This window comes from Diadema antillarum, unplaced genomic scaffold, assembly GCF_040938485.1.
Source record: "Diadema antillarum isolate AM-2024a unplaced genomic scaffold, OU_Dant_1.0 seq00000358_RagTag, whole genome shotgun sequence".
Taxonomy (NCBI): domain Eukaryota; kingdom Metazoa; phylum Echinodermata; class Echinoidea; order Diadematoida; family Diadematidae; genus Diadema; species Diadema antillarum.
In genome coordinates, this window is record NW_027271364.1 from 733,781 (window position 1) to 751,195 (window position 17,415).

At 39.5% G+C, this 17,415-nt stretch overlaps 1 protein-coding gene across 1 annotated transcript; it reads left to right on the forward strand.

The window, feature by feature from the left end:
* The first annotated feature begins 2,994 nt into the window (after positions 1-2,994).
* On the forward strand, positions 2,995-17,415 carry LOC139731143 (decapping and exoribonuclease protein-like). The gene is made up of 7 exons (XM_071642025.1): positions 2,995-3,281; positions 4,238-4,322; positions 6,896-6,926; positions 15,056-15,269; positions 15,523-15,661; positions 16,038-16,148; positions 17,263-17,415. Exons 1-7 carry the CDS (start codon positions 2,995-2,997, stop codon positions 17,413-17,415), a joined length of 1,020 nt encoding a protein of 339 aa, XP_071498126.1.

Consider the following 17,415-nt stretch of genomic DNA (forward strand, 5'->3'; position numbering starts at 1 on the left):
ACACAAAATGACGGGGCCAAGCCTGCGAAATGTTGAAATGTTCAAAATTTCTCAGCGGCACTCCACGGATGCAGACTTTCCCTAGCAGCTTTTCCCTAGTGTACAATATAAGACAGTCCAACATGTGATAGCCTTGTTGTCATAATACACTAACTGAGCAGGTATCGTCAGAGAAAACCACATTGTCCATAATTATTCATAACAATCTGTAACTGTCCGTAACTCCCCGCAAGTATTCAAAAGTCTTCGGAAGTTTACGCAAGTCGAAAAAATAAATAAGGGGTCAATTCGTAAGATTATCCGCAAGTGGACGCAGGTGTCCGCATCTGATCGTATCTGTCCGTATCGCCTGCATTTTTTTCCGTGTTTTTTTATTGAAAAAAAAAAATTCTTGTCACGGCAAGGGATTCGCGAGAGTCCGCAGGAAAAATTACTTTTTTGACGTAACTCCGGACGCAGAGCATTATGTGACTGGGGCCTGAGCTTTTCTGCACATGTGTTCATTGCATGATCTATGAAGCGTGCACTGTAGGCCTATAAGGTTGCCCACAATGGGAATTCCCATAGTCCATGGGCCAAGACCCGAAAAATGCGTTATTGGTACCACCTGAGGTGGCAAGTTCTAGTTGTGCATTTTGAAATGGCATACTAACGACTATTCGAATTATGTCAATTTCACGTCATTATATGCCTTCTTTTTGACGTAAATAATAAAAAATGTCGTACTGTCTGCTCAAATAGAAGTTGTCCAAAAGGCATCAAAACAGATGGAGGTCTTATAGAAACTTCTTAATGACGTGTAAATTACCATTTTAAAGATGAGATGTCAGATTAATGTCATAAGCACGTCGTTTACACGTCAATATGTCTTTTTAACGTATATTGGAAAAGAAAGCAGGACAACGTCTTAAAGACGCCTTTGTGACGGAAATCAAGAAAATTGACTTGATTTTGACGTCATTTTAAAGTTGTCACCGCTGGGTTAAGTAGTATTTCATTACACGCAAGGTACAATCATGATACGAATCTAACCTACCCTACTCCTAATGTCCTAAATCCTGTACGTCTACCACCTATTCGTATATAGTTACAAGACTGTTGTATCACATTAAAACTTTCGGTACAAAGAAAATCTGATACAAAAAGAGGCTGCCACATTGCTCATGATAGATTCCGTATTTTTGTCCAGGCTTGGTATGGAGCTAAAACACTTTAATGGCTAAAAAATCATCACTCAAACGTGCAGTGATGATTATATATTTCAGTCTCCTATAAATGCATAATACATTTTGTATTATAAAACTCGTCAGTAGCGTTTGTAACTCTGATGTGAAGCTCGATGCTCCAACTTAATGAAAAGATCTTTAATTTGGCTATCTTATCGGGTAATCTTGATTTCTTTTGGTTATTTACCATTAACATCTTTCGCTAAATGACAACACATAATAAAACGATTGTTTCACATCGCTTCCACAAAACGTGTATATGAGAATCGGAGCTGCGGGTTGCATTTTTTTTTCTCACACGGTAGACATATTCGGGTTTTGCTGTCATAATAAAGTTCATACGGGTGAAGTGCTATCATAGCTTAGTTACTCATCACTATTCTTGTGTGTGTGTGAAATCACAATACGACACGACTTTGAGACAAGAAATCATGCAAGACTTCCTTGAGTGTCAGTCGGTTTTGGTATGGTTTGTACACATTAAAACTAATGAACCGAACTGAAAATCTGATACCAGTTAATTCTAGTTGGAACTTGGCTTCTTTTGGTTTCTGCATTGATCATGAATTATTTTCATAAAAAGGGACGAGTATGAATGCAATTATCGCGTATTATATTTTTGAAGTGTAAGCTCAATTTACAGGAATTAGACTCAAGAATTGTCCCAATATTTATTTTGTACTATAACAATAACAATAACGACATGATCATTTTGTAATGAAATACGAACGATGGAATCGAAATTATTTTCTCTTGAAACAACATAAAAGAGAATCTATAATTTGAAAAAGTAGTGGAAATAGATACAAGACATCAAAATACTTTAAAAATTGAACATGATATTGCAACTTCTTATTTCAATTTTCATAATTATGACATAATTTTAACCAAAACTAATGCTTGTAACTGATCGTAAAGATGTCATAATGACGTCATACTAGGCCTATTCATTTTTGTATCGATTATGCATATTTATAACATTGAATCTAATATGCAAAAACTATTGAAAATAAGGAAAAGCATCATAAATTGCAGTATTTATGCTGTTTTAGAAATTGTACTTGTTATTCTTATCTTTCTCAAACTAATCCCAACTTGTGATGAAGACATATTTTCATATTTAATTGGGCTTATCAAAAAATTATGACCTAGTTTAGTAACCATGTCATGAAGCATTACAACTTTTTGCCTGTAAATACAGAAAACAAAAACACATATCAATGTAAAATCAGATAAAAATACTAATAACATAATTGCCACCCATCCTACGACACTTGTGACTTGTAATGAAATCGCAGTTACTCCCAAACCGTGCGCTGTTGCGAAATTACTGCGTGGACAGAAATACATGTATCTCGAGCTATCATTTTGCAATCCGTAGTCATATTCTTTGCTTCAGACTGTAAGTCCTGTTATTATGGCAAGCTGCAGTCTTATGAGCGGGATGAATTGCTCTTTGAGTCTGTGTGTGTCTTTCCAACATTTCAATATTATGTAGTATGTTTTGGTTAATCATTCTAGGGTTCACTGTCCTTCAATGAAAATCTATGAGCGGTATCTTCTGGCGATCTACACTCACTTGCTCCAGAGTATATCCCTTTACAGCTTTGCTTTGTGCCTGATTAACTCTTAGCAATATTCTTAGCAATTTCATTGCTGTTAGGGATCTACCGCCGCCCGTGAAACATTCACAATCGCCGAAAGAGCTCTTCAAAATGTGGACATCCAACTACAATTCTGTTCAAGTCGACAATAGCAGGACAGTATCATGGCTAGCAATGACGTAGGATTCCATGATCACGTTGTTCTTGGAATATTCTCCACTGATGAAGACAAGAATTACTGCAATGATCTGCGAAATCGCCGATTCTTTGTCGAACCAAACGAGAGGCCAAATTTCGACCTGACGCACGGCATCGACGACTTTGCCGAGAGGGATTACAGCGATGTGCAACCGACATCGCTGACTCCCGTTCTAGAATGGATTCGAGACCATCAGAAAGAACTTAAGGAAAATGGAATCCTGAAACCTGCCGCAAAGAGTCAAGAAATGAAGTAAGAAAAGAATATAGCATAAATTTGTTGAAGCGGAACACTGATCAAATCTGTAATGCCTAAAGGGGTGGTATAGCATTGGTGGAGCTGAGGATTGGGCTTTTAACTTTTTTTTGCGATATACCAAGAAACCACATATGAAATAATACAGAACAAACCATTCTAAGAGGAATTCAAAGTCCATTAGATGAAAATCTGTTTTGAAATTGCTGAGACATTTTATTTACCTTCAACCTTACTACATTTAATACATTGCTCAATTAGAATGTGTATATAGTAAAACATTATTGAACATGTTGAAAATGAAAATTTGGCTTAAGCATACTATATCTGCGAATCATGATCCCTACGAAGAGCTAATGAATAGCCCAACAACACGTCATGTCAAACATGTTAAGGCCCTGTCACACTATATAGCATATACAAGCGTTTCCTGTACTTTGCGCGCTCTTTACTCTATCGATAGACTAAAGTCAAGCACGTCAGACGAATGTCATGTAATGGCTGAAGCAATTTAGAATATGGCGTGTATTACAACTGTATTGGTCATTCGTTATCTGTTTGTTACTATAATGCTCTGTAAACGTTGTGCATTCGTTTCGGCAAAGTTCCAAATTGGCTGGACGTATAAGGTCCTACCTAGACAAACAGCGGACGGTTAAATAACGAACACTCGGCGCCAAAAACATGAAAACAGCAGATGTTCAACGTCTACACGGCGTGTTACGTTGTCATCCTCTAACAGTTTTTATGTCCCCAAAATCAAAATTCGAATCCAGCGTATCTCTGTCAATCCCTACGAATAGTTAATGAATACAACAAACCTCAAACATGTTACGGAAGATAAGTGACGGATGCGAACGTATCTTAAAATTTTCGAATACGTTGGGCATTCGTTAGCTCGATATGATCAAGTATGACACTGCCTTTACGTATTGTCTGATTCTTTCTCTCAGAATGGACGTCGACTTCATAGCTCGTCGTGGCATTCTCGGTTGCCTCCTCCGTGCTGGAACCGATGCTGTCGAAGTCGACTTGATGGTAACGCGTTACCATGGGACCTACTACCTATTCAATTCAATTCAATTCAAAGTTTATTTCCTTTTTCGACAAAACATATAAGTTACACTTCTTTTGACAACAGAGAATAAGGTAAACAGAACATTATGTATCGAAAAGAATATAAAACAATTGAGGAGGACCACATAGTAATTATACATTGTAGTAAAAAAAAAACAGAAGTGATCGAAATATAGTACATGTATAACTTTGCTTAAAGTGCGAAAAAAGGAGAGACCCACTAAAAAGACAGAGCTTGTAGAATGTGGGCCCCTCTGGAATAATAACATAAATTGAAAAATTAATTAAAGCATTATAAATACTATAGGAGAGGAAAAAAAGAGGAAGAAGTCTGGAAGCCCACTGAGAACTAGAATCACAGATAAATACACTTACTATTACAGACGTGAACAACATAGGACAAGACTAGACAGCAAAACAACTACTGAAGAAAAGGCTGTACGGGACAAAACGGAATGGAAACGATGAACAAATAGAAGACAAAATAGCAAACGAAAATGCACAACAGAGACAGCGATCTTCGACAGAAGCGTATCAAGGGAAACAGAAAATGGTTGTGGAGGGGAAAAAAGTGATTGTAGCGTCTGAAAGGAGAAAAGCAAGGAAATGAAGGGACGTGAGAACAGGAATAAGACAGACATTCATGTCTTTGACTCTTTTGGCGAAAGCGTAGATAGCAGCAGACATCCAAAAGATTAGAATTTATTCTTCAAAGAGGAAAAAGTAAGTCTGTATGTGAGAAAGAAGGCCAAATGGCTAGTTGAGTCCTGGAAAGTCATACGACTGCAATAGAAAGGACTTCAGTCTCCTCTTGAAAGAATGTATGGATGGGGCGTTTTTTATATCATGATTCAGAGAATTCCAATAATTTGGGCCGATATAAATAAGTGTATTTTTAGCAAGAATCGTGCGTAAGAGGGGTAAGTGAAATTCATTGGAACGCCTAGTAGGATATTCATGAAATGATTGGTTTTTTAGGAACATGGAATTAAAAATAAACGGAAGCAAATTGTTACAATACTTATACATAAATTGGCCTAAGTTATACAAAAATAAATCTTTAATTTTTAAGAGCTTATTGGAGGTAAACAACGTGTTTGTATGAGAACGTACAGGGGAGTGGCAGATAATGCGGAGGGCTTTCTTTTGCAAGAGGGACACTCTTTCAAGTAAATTCTGATGCGTGTTGCCCCATACTAAAACTCCATAATTCAAATGAGGCAATATTAACGACGAATATAACATAAGTAATGTTTTTCGAGGAATATGAAATTTCAATCTATTAATAACACCTGTATTACGCGACATCATGTGATTTCCAGGAAAGTTTATCATCTACAATGACCCCCAAGAATTTAATATTTGATACTCTTTGTAGATGAGAATCATCTAAAACTATATTAGTGTTTAAACTATCAATAGTATTGCTGAAAATCATATATTTCGGACCTACGACTCGAAAGGGTCCCGAAACAGTTGGGATTCGGCGGGAAAAAATTTCTGCAGTACGTCACAAGCGGTATGCAACATTTGAAAAATTGCCTGCACTAACAATAAGCCTAGGCCTATAATCTCTCAGTTTCCATCGTAGCTTTGTTGAGTGCTACGGTACAAAATTCGAGATAACGTAAGGCATTTGTGATAGTACATGTATAAAGAAGAGGAAAGGCATTGTACAATATATGCATAATGGAGAATATACGAGATGCTTGTAAGTTGCAAAGTTGTATATGTACGTGATGATAAAATGCTCTAAAATGGCATTATAGGTCAGAGGTATATATCAAACGATGAAAAACGGAGCCCACTATGACTTGTCATCTTTACTATAGATGATGGCTGACTTTGATTCATATCAGACAGAAAACAATGCAGGACAAAATGTATAATGTATGTTTCCGCTAAACGACCACTTCCTTCGCATGTTAGGACTCTTAAGCAAAGCGCAAAGCAACTACACGTGTAAGCGGGGTGTAATAGATATTAAGTTGATAAAGATGGAGTAGAATTTAAGCTACGGTCACAAAGGTTCCATGCATTCGTACGAATGTCACTGTTCGTACGATTTCTGGAGATTCGTAAATGGGGTACAGATTCTTACGGCCTTCTTACGAATTTCGTACGAACGCTGTTAAATTCGCAAGAACAACTTAAGGCCTTTTAGAAAAACGAAATGATTTTCAGTTATGTAATGGCCCTAGAATTCGTACGTTTGTCGTAAGAATGTCTTGACTTATTCTTTCGTCAGACTTACGGCCGTCTTAAGATTTATTTTTGTCGTAAGATGGTCGTACGTGCAACTCATGGTACTCTCAAGTCATTCGTAAGAGAGTTTTAATCTTCAAGATGTTAGTAGTGCCACCGAGATTACAACTGCAGCTACATTTGCAAATAGAGGAGGACATGGAGGAGGAGGAGGTTGTTGCTCCAACTCTCCCCCCTCTCTCTCCTTCCTCCTCATCTCCCTTCTTACTTTTCTTCCCCTTCCCCCTTTTCCCTTTGATTGCCTTCCCTTTTGGTTCCAAATTTAACAGAGATGTTTTCTGGTCGAACACCTAGAACAGAGTGAGGATTTCAACTTCGCGCGTTTGGTTTTATACCCCTAAAACTCAACAGTTGAACAAATCTTGTACCTACGCCTTATAAGTCTCTCACGACCACCTTACAAACTCGAAGAGTTCATAAAGCATTCTTACGAAAGACGTAAGAGCCCTCTATGAATGATTTAAGGCGATCTTACAATCATCGTAAGAATTAAAGGCTTCTAGAATTGTCTCTCGACCCTAAAAAATTTTGCGTAGTTCTTACGATGTTCGTACGACGTTCGTAAGGCCGCCTTACGAAGAGAGGGTTTCTTACGCAGTATTAAAGAAAAAAAGTCTTGGACAAGATCATCGACCAGGTTACGAACTTACGAACGGTCTACGAACGGTCTACGAACGCTGGTTTCGTACGGCCTTCTTTAGAAGATCTTACGAAATTGTCTAAAAATCGGTCATACGGCGTTCGTAGCAGTTCGTAAAAGCATTTGTGACCGAGCCTTTACATATGTGGCAGAAGTTTCATTCAACCATGGACCTAATACACATGGACATTCATCGTATCGTTAATTAATTCATGCACCCGTACATCTCAAAAGCGCTACAAAGGCATCTTTTAGCATTCTTCACTGCTTTGATCCCATGATCGTCACCGCCAGCAAGCAGGGAAAAGAACAAGACGAAGATTCGAGAAATCTAAATCTATATGCGCAGAAGAAAATAACTCACAAAAATCAAGAAAAGTGAATGTGCAGTTGCGGTGTATGTTAGGAAATCATACCTCAAACAAATTCTCTCGGGAGAAGCAGGCAGTTTTTAAAAGAAAGCCAACATTTTGGCAGAATGATCGTCATTTGTGATATCAATATTCCAGCAACTTATTCCAGAGCAATAAGGGACGGAAATGGTAGAGAACAGATATTTTGCCGTTGGGAAAGGTCTTATGCGTGTGCGAAAATGTGCGACTCAGCAATTACCCATCTTTTGGAACAAAATTTGTAACGATCTCAGCTTTGCTGCTTCTCATCATCTGCATTTATTCAAAGACATTTCCGTCTGAAAAAAGCACATCAGCGAAACAAGACTGAAATGAGGGAAAAGATTCTTTTATAAGTGACGATACATGATCACACAATCGTTATTGTCCAAACACCTGGGATGTACTCAGTAAGATGCACATAACCAGGTGTCGGCGACAATCATTACATCAAAGAGAGACTGCAGTGAACAGTCCATGTATATTAGGTCCATGATTCACTTCGGACATAATGAGTTTCTCTATCTAATGCATGCATGCAAGGGGTGTATGCGTGTGTTTTGTATGAGGGCATGAACACGACTATCATTGATAGGACATGATTTTTTTTTCCATTGGATAGGATTTTGCTTGTGTAAACATGTAGAAATGATTACAGGGGCGTCACCAGCTTTTTTTCAAGGGGGGTGCGTTTTGACACTAAATGTTTACGAGATTTTTTTGGACAGACATTTGGAATATAGGAAGCTCTCAATCCCTAGACTTTTACTGTTTTTTGAGGGAAACCAAGCGGGGAAAGGGCAACGGCGCGCCGGTAGCTAGGATTTCATCGGGAGGGGGGGGGGGGGGGAGGGTGTGGAAGTGCCGGAGAGGGTTGCATCCCTTATAAATGAATTATGGAATGACGGTGTGAAACGACAAATTACTGGCAGCGATATCAGGGGAATGGCATAACGACTACATACGAGCGAGCGGAGCGAGCGAGCTTGGAAATTTTGACATTTGACAGTCCAAAAAACTCCCGTTTGTAGCCATATTTTTTTGCTTTGTAAATTAAGGGGGGCGCACCGAGCGCAACTGCTGGCAATTACTGGCAGCAATATCAGGTGAATGGCATGATAATTAAATGCGAGCGAGCAAAGAGAGCGAGCTTGGAAATTTTGACATTTTACAGTCCCAAAACTGCCATTTGGAGCCATATTTTTTCGCTTTGGAAATAAAGGAGGGGTGGGGCGTAACGGGCGCAACTGCCGGTAATTACTGGCAGCAACATCAGAATGGCATAACGACTACATACGAGCGAGCGAGCGAGCGAGCGAGCTTGAAAAATTTGACATTTTACAGTCCAAAAACTGCCGTTTGTAGCCATAATTTTTTGCTTTGTAAATTAAGGGGGGTCGCACCGAGCGCAACTGCTGGCAATTACTGGCAGCAATATTAGGTGAATGGAATAATGATTAAATGCGAGCGAGCAAAGAGAGCGAGCTTGGAAATTTTGACATTTTACAGTCCCAAAACTGCCATTTGGAGCCATATTTTTTCGCTTTGGAAATAAAGGAGGGGTGGGGGTGCAACGGGCGCAACTGCCGGTAATTACTGGCAGCAACATCAGGAGAACTGCATAACAACTAAATACGAGCGAGCGAGCGAGCGAGCGAGCTAAAAAATTTTCACATTTTACAGTCCCAAAACTGCCGTTTGTAGCCGTATTTTTTTGCTTTGGAAATCAAGGGGCGCACCAGGCGCAACTGCTGGCAATTACTGGCAGCAACATCTGGTGAGTGGCATAACAATAAATGCGAGCGAGCGAAGAGAGCGAGCTTGAAAATTTTGACATTTTACAGTCCCAAAACTGCCATTTGGAGGCATATTTTTTCGCATTGGAAATAAAGGAGGTGGGGGGGGGGGGTTCACCGGGCGCAACTGCCGGCAATTACTGGCAGCAACATCAGGAGAATTGGGTAACAATTAAATGCGAGCGAGCGAGCTTGAAAATTTGACATTTTACAGTAAAAAAACAAACTGCCGTTTGTAGGTATATTTCTATATTTAAGGGGGCCCATCGGGCGCAACTGCTGGCAAATACTGGCAGTAATATCAGGAGAGCATAATGATTACATTCGAGCGAGCAGAACGAACGAGCTTGAAAATTTTACATTTTACAGTCCAAAAACCGCCGTTCTTTTCTTAGCCATATTTTTTCGCTTTGGAAATTAAGGGGGAAGGGCCCCGGGCGGAACTGCTGGCAATTACTGGCAGCAACATCAGGTGAATTGCATAACGATTAAATGCGAGCGAGCGAAGAGAGCGAGCTTGAAAATTTTACATTTTACAGTCCAAAAACTGCCGTTCTTAGCCATATTTTTTCGCTTTGGAAATTAAGGGGGCGCACCGGGCGCAACTGCAGGCAATTACTGGTATCTAGCAACATCAGAAGAATGGCATAACGATTAAATGCGAGCGAACGGAGCGAGGGAGCTTGAAAATTTTGACATTTTTACAGTCCCCAAATTGCCGTTTGTAGCTATAATTTTTCGCTTTGGAAATTAAGGGGGGGGGGGGCGCACCAGGCGCAACTGCCGGCAATTACTGGCAGCAACTTCAGGAGAATGGCATTACGACTAAATGCGAGCGAGAGGAGCGAGCGAGCTTGAAAATGTTGACATTTTACTGTCCAAAAACTGCCGTTTGAAGCTATATTATTTTTTTTTTTCGCTTTGGAAATTAAAGGGGGGGGCGGACGCCCGGTGCGCCCCTCCCCCTGGATCCGCCACTGGTAGTCAAGGGTGTGGGTTTATGTTCATGACTGGGGGAGGTATGACCAGCGAGGTGGCGTCGAAGTGACCAAGCGGGGAAAGGATGTCCAAAATCTGCACTTTAGAGCATCCCCTAAACTAATTGTGCGTGTTTGTTTGTGTGTGTGTATTATATGTACATGGAAAAGTTAGGAATTAGCCCAGGTCAAGTCTTTTTATTGGCAATGCAAGACATTTTTACATAGACTAATATGTAAAGCAACACTGCAAAAGCAATGATCTAGCTTTGATACAACGAAGCGTAAGGTACAAAGGTGCTGTACATTCTACATCACATTGCGAACCATTGTAGCGACTCTTCGTTCGGATGTACTGAGTACACTGCGCACATCCTGCTTATATGCAGAATGCCAACCAGGAATCACGCTGAATCACAATCTTTTGTCGGGTCCGGGCTTTTTGAACAATGTTTCACACTATATACCTATCTAATTATGGTTAAAAGAAATCATAGAAAAATATCTTATTTCTTGATCACCATTTCATTCAAAAGCAGTTTACTAACACTTGAATTACTATTTCGGTAAGTCTTTTTTTTTTTACCAGCGGATTATGAGGGGGCGCACCCCCCCCCCCCCCCCCCGTAGTTACGCCACTGCTTTTGGGTGAAATAATTGGACAGATTTCTTGAATTCTAACAAAAAAGCAAGACAATCTTTTCATCGCGGGAATTATGATCATGTGGGGTGGGGCAAATGGTGCGCTTGCCTTCCAATATTTTTATGGGGGCAACATTTTTGTTTTATTTCAAAAGCAAGAAAATTTCTCATTTCGGGAATTATTAATTATGGGGGGGGGGCAAAATTAAAATATGCTTGCCCCTCCAAAATTTTATGGGGGTAACTTTTTGTTTTTCGGTCCAAAAAAAAAGATAAGAAAATCTTCTCGTCTCTGGAATTATGGAGGGGGGGGGGGGTATAAGTGCTCGGTATCGTAGGGATGTACAGTACGGTCGATAAATAGTAAACACTGTAGAATACTAATAGATATGTATAAAATCAGTGCTGCCAGAACCAGGGGTGCGAATTGATTTTGTGTGTGTGTGTGTGTGTGTGTGTGTGTGTGTGTGTTTCCCTGGTGCAAAATATGAAAAAAAAAATAGAAAAGAGTAATTATTTAGCGTCCGGCATTGAGGTCGCTCGCAGACTGATTTTTTTTTTTTTTTTTTAAGGATCTGAAGGGGGGTGCGTTCGCACCCAACGCACCCCCCCTGGTGACGCCCATGGATTATTATGCTGGTATGCCCTTGCATTCAAATGTTCGTGGAATTTCAAAGGGTTTGTTATATTTTGATAGACAAAAAGATGTAGATTCCAGCCTGTTGTCATAAGGCCCTGTCGCCTCTGTTAGCATCATCTACGACGGTCTCTAAAAAGAGCTGAAACTGATCACTCCAGAGCGAGGAACTTTTGCAATCTACGAATATGATTTTTATTCATGAACACATCACTTTACATGACCTCCTTGATACAGTACGTAGGTATTCGCCCATCGACCATCAGTATGAAATAATGTATATTTATTAAATAAGGTGCCTCCGATCAGGAATTTGCTGCAGTTGGTTTTAATCAGTTGTGGTGGCAGAGCTGGTACTTTGTAGTTCAGATGTGCTTGAAGGATTACAGTTTGTTATTCAGAAGGTGTCACATGGGCGGACTTAAATAATACTCAATCACACTCGTGCCATTCACTTCAATGTACAATTTAATAAACCATTTGTAGAATATTTACAAGACTGAAATCAAGGAGTTGTGACCAACATAAAGTGCAAAATCAAAATTCTGAGTGAGATAAATTAAATTACAATACTCTTATATTCGACAACCATGTGAACGGGACCCTGTCTTGGTCCGGTTCCACCTGTACTTTTGGCTTGACACTTCTTCAGAATAATTATAACAGCTTCACTATTAATTCGTTATCCCTGACAATACTCTATCTGCTATCAAGCGCAACACTATATGGTTCACACCACCGTAGTGCTGATCCTGAGATGACCAGCCTGCACGCACGACGGTTTACCGCGGTTATAACACTTGCCTTCAATTACACTGCTTCCGTTTACATCCGGGTTCTGTGTTAACCCGCAACTCTCATGGAGTGTATAAATACCAACATTCGAATTATGTGCACATCATATTCATCATTTTACCAATTTAACATGACCTTCACCTCTCTACTTCGGCGACACTTCCTCGTCATAACCAATCATATCAACAGGGTGTCATGCACCCGCCAGGTTCATCGCTCACCTGCGTTGTCCACAGAGTCACCTTAATTGTCAAACTATTCGCTTCCAGAACATAACTGATTCGTGGGTGGAGCGTCCTTGTATGCGAGGTTGCTGTTCCAGCTCCAAAGTCTCGCGAGGGACCCGCGTTCCGTATTCATTGGCGTCAAAAGTTCTCCCTAGCGAGGGGCGGGCACAGTCGCTCCGCTGCGAATGCGTCGGCCTGGGAGTAGATTCGACCTCGGCCTCGGCGCCATCTACAAAATTATTTAAATGCAACATATACCAATGGGGTGTGTTCTAACCACACACACAAAAACATTATCAGCTTAAAATCCTGACATCACAGTGAAAATTTGAGAACTGCATTATTATCCAATTAACATACAAAATTCACATAATGAAATGTTTCAAACATTGGAAATATAACAGTGCATAGCTTATCAAACATCACCGCATCGTTTTCAAAAACTGTACACCATTATAATATACTTTATCACTTATTCACGGGGTTCTCCGGGGCTATATGTGGTGCCCTGAAACACATTCACATCCTTTTACACGACAAAGCAGAAATCAAATCGCAATTTAACTTACCAATGACCGGTGTACTATAACCAAAATGCCTCTTCTTCTTGGCTACTGGAAGGCTGCAAAGGCTGTTGGAATACGCCTTCTGGCAGCAAACAAAATCTGAACTCAAATCAGCCAGTATACAGACTGACGGTAAGGTGGACGGACGGCTCCTGGCCGCAAACGAAATTGGGCTTAGACACAAAATTATCTTGCCAACTGGCGCCTGGGTGTGGCAGGTTGGTTTTCTGCCATCACGGAGCTAACTCAATGTTCTCTCGGTGAAATCAAAATGGTCTCTGCCACGAAAAGATCCAACTCTACTGTTAAATTGCTACTCGACTACGACACTCCTTTTCGAGGCATTTGGAATATTTGATACAACTAAAAGAACTTGAACGAAAACACCTATACCGCACTCTCCCGGAACTGGAGCTATTTCCTGTCTTTTCTTTCTACATTAATTGACATGCAAAAATAAATGAACTCCTCTCGGTCATCGATGGCGCGACTTGTAAAACATTCACACCTGTCCTAGCACTTTCTCTCTCTCACTCTCGCTTTCTCTCTCGCTCACTCACTCGCACTTTTTGTCTCGTTATCCCTACCCGTAAACATGTTTGTCTAGTTGAATGGCCGATAGGTGTTGTACATGAAACAACCTGGAAATGCATTTTCAATGTGACAGAAGGGCTCGATGTTCCGAAGGTTCGTTTATGCGAAAAAAAAAATATGAATAAATAAAGTTCGTTATTTTGAAAGTTCGTTAGTTTTGTTTGTTTGTTTTTTCATTTTCCGATTTACGAACCTTTTTTTTTTAATTGGATTAACAAACATTCGAAATAACGAACCTTGTTACATATTCGGATTTACGAACCTTTGGAACAACGAACCTTATTTTGTTTTCGGATAAACGAGCCTTTGAAATAGCAGACTTTAGGAATAAAGTCACAATACAAGAAAATGTTCTGATTATTTTGTCTATTTTATTTTCGGATCAACAAAACTCTGGGTATAGGGAAAATGTGTGTTTCGGAATAACAACTCCGGAGCCGGAATAACGAATATTCGAATGGTTGGCTTACAAGGCTCTTTCGCTGAGGCTTGCCTCTTGTTACCAGCTTTACTGGATGCCAAGGTCAGGTTTTGGCTTCACCTTCTCACTCAGTGGCGAATGCTTGCGAACGTAGCAATTCTTAGGTTTCGTCAGAGTTCGTAAACATTGCTTGTCAAGTTCGGAAACAGTTGCAACAGAGATTTTGAACATGTTCAAAACTTCTTTGTGACGATGAAAACTGTTTTCGTTTACATGTATCATAACAAAATGGGATACCACTTTATCGTCCGCCCATTTTTTTTTTTCTTCATGGGTTTCCCTGTTTCGAGGGTACTGCATCCGAATCCGAAACTTATGGATGTTTTTTTTCCATCCTTCAGGGTTATAAGATATTCAAGATGGCTTCTAAAATCCAAAATGTCTAGGTATTTCCTCACAAATAGTGACGAAAAAAAAATACATATATATATATACTATCATATACAGTGGCCTGATCGGGCAACTGAACTTTGAAATCAACTTTTATCATTTCTTTTTTTTCGGGCCACTATATTTCTTTTTCGAGCTACACTGTACCAGAATTTCAATTAAAAGATTTTAGAGGTCTGAAAAGGCCATGGGGCTATTGAAGGAAATAGAAAAAAAAAAATAACTGTCTGTCGAGCCCTGACATAAAATACATAAAATCTAAATGTTTGTCATCCATTTTCATTTCAAAAAGTTGACGGGGGCCAGCCAGATATTGACCAACCAATCAACGCCAGTTCCTCTTACTACTCGATGACCAAGGCTACGTGTGGTGACTACACCTTTCTGTTCAGCGGGGAGACTGTAGCTGAGCGGAAGGACGCGGTCGAGCGCCCTCCCACGAACTACGTCGATGTGAATACCAACAAAGCCCTTTCCGAGCCCAGGTTACGATCGAACTTCGACAAGTACGTTTACCCCTTTGCAATCATGTAAGCACTGATCGACTTTACTGACGTCACAACTTCTAAAGGGGGTATCTCACTGAGCGGCTAATGTTTGCGAACCCAGCGAATCTAAATTTTCGTAAACAGATGCAGTGAACAGTAAACAGTTTATATTGTCGGAAACAGTTTTTCTTGTCGCAACTTATCGATTTTCTCCTTTTTTATGTGACGCCATATTATCTCTTTATCAGATATCATATTATCTCTTTATCAGATTCAAAACGCTCAGGTGGTGGTCGAAGAACCACATCAGCGGAGTCTCCGACATCGTGGTTGGCTGGAGGGACGATAGACGGAACGTCGTCACCTCAACAGCGATGATGAGGAACGAGGACCTACCCAACAAGGCAGCGGTAAAATTTAGATGACACTCTGTTGCCATGGTGATACCGACTGTGTGCTAGTTGTAAAAAGAGTAAAAACATGGCCATGCATTCCATTTGTAATGGTCAAAAGAGCACTGCGGGTTGGAAGTTTTGGGGGCACAGGAGCAAGCAGGAACACGTTCAAATAACCAACAAAAAATATTTTCCTTTTATTTCGCAAAGAACACAATATAGCTTTGTATAAAAATGCAATATGTGTGTTTGTGTGTGTGTTTGTATTAAGGTGATACTTATTCATCCGTTGTATCTAAAGGGGTATTATGTATTGTTTTTATTTCTGTTCTATTTTTCATTACTTATCAATTAAGTAATTAATTCATTTATTTATCTGTCTTGAATCAAGGGCTTCTGGGATCCAGCATCGTGTGTGTCCAGCTTTTTATCACTCATCAAAGACATCCAGAAGAAAATCCCCGACGACGACCCAAGGTATAATATCCACAGGTTCCCTTCAGTCAGATTGAACATTAAAAAAACAAAAGAAAGAAAAAAATCAGGTTCATTTCACACAATATAGAATGACACCACTTGACATAAAAGCCTATCTGCTGATTCGGCGACCGTAAGGTCAACCATTGCTATGCTAGAACCTTTCCCTCAAAACAAATTGCCTACATAAAACTGACCTCACATTTTCTTCATTTTTTGTTATTCCTTAGATTATGTTTGTACTCTTTTTTTTTGTAATACCAAACCAATCATAATAAACACACACAAAAAAAACGAATTTGAAAAATAAATTTAAGAAATATACTTATACCACGTATTCTGAAGTTGAAAAACACCGTTGTAGCTATTGAAATTGTAAGTTCGGATGATTTAACTTACATTGTCAAATTAGAGTCTATTCTGAATTAGATATATGGCGAAGTTACATGAAAAATCATGTATTTTATGAAAGAGTTGAATGGCAAGGCGGCTTGTATTTTGTTTTGAACACGTTTATCTGAATTTCATTGTCCGTTTTCTTGATTTTTCGATTCAGAAGAATATCATTTAATAGCTTCGTTGTGCAAATGATTCTAGAACAACTAAACAAAGTATCTTTTGGGATTTGCTGTTCTTTTCCGTTATTGCTGTATCAAATCTTATATTCTATACAATTACAGTATAGGAGGTAATCAAGATGCAGTTCAAAAAATATAGGTAAATGTAGTTTAAAATAGTTATTGTTTGATTGTGTTCACTGATTGTGTAATATGCATTAAAGACGCCGCAATGCGATATGCTGCGTATCTGCGTAAGCTAACGTCAAATCTTCACGTCTCTGTAAGGTGCGTTCACTGTTTATACTCATCAGCTCAACTTTCTTGGAATTTCTTTCTTTTTACTTTCACTTATAGTCATGATAGTTAGGAAATTTAACGAATTTTCGCCAATAAAGAATTATAGACTCTATATATTTATAGGAGAGCATATCTTGTTTCAAAATGGTGTAAATTTTGTTGTTATTTTTGCGTGTATAATTATTCAACTCGACCTTATCACACTTGTTAATGGTGACATGCCTTTGTTTCTTTTATGACACCTTTTGTGGGATCTTCATTTCGCGATTTGTGTTCCAACAGCGCTGTCTATTGTATGGGACTAAAGAAGCTGGAGATCAGCCGAGACACCAGGAGCAGTTGAAAGCAAGGCGGTTCGGCTTCAGTCTCAAGGAGGATGATTACGTCATACTGAAGGACTGGTATCTGCGAGACGTCTTGAAGGTTCCCGAATGA

Coding starts and splice junctions, on each gene's coding strand:
- LOC139731143 (XM_071642025.1), top strand. CDS start 2,995: ATGGCTAGCAATGACGTAGGATTCCATGATCACGTTGTTCTTGGAATA. Junction 15,270..15,522: donor TTACGATCGAACTTCGACAA/GTACGTTTACCC, acceptor TCTCTTTATCAG/ATTCAAAACGCTCAGGTGGT. Junction 15,662..16,037: donor ACCTACCCAACAAGGCAGCG/GTAAAATTTAGA, acceptor TCTTGAATCAAG/GGCTTCTGGGATCCAGCATC.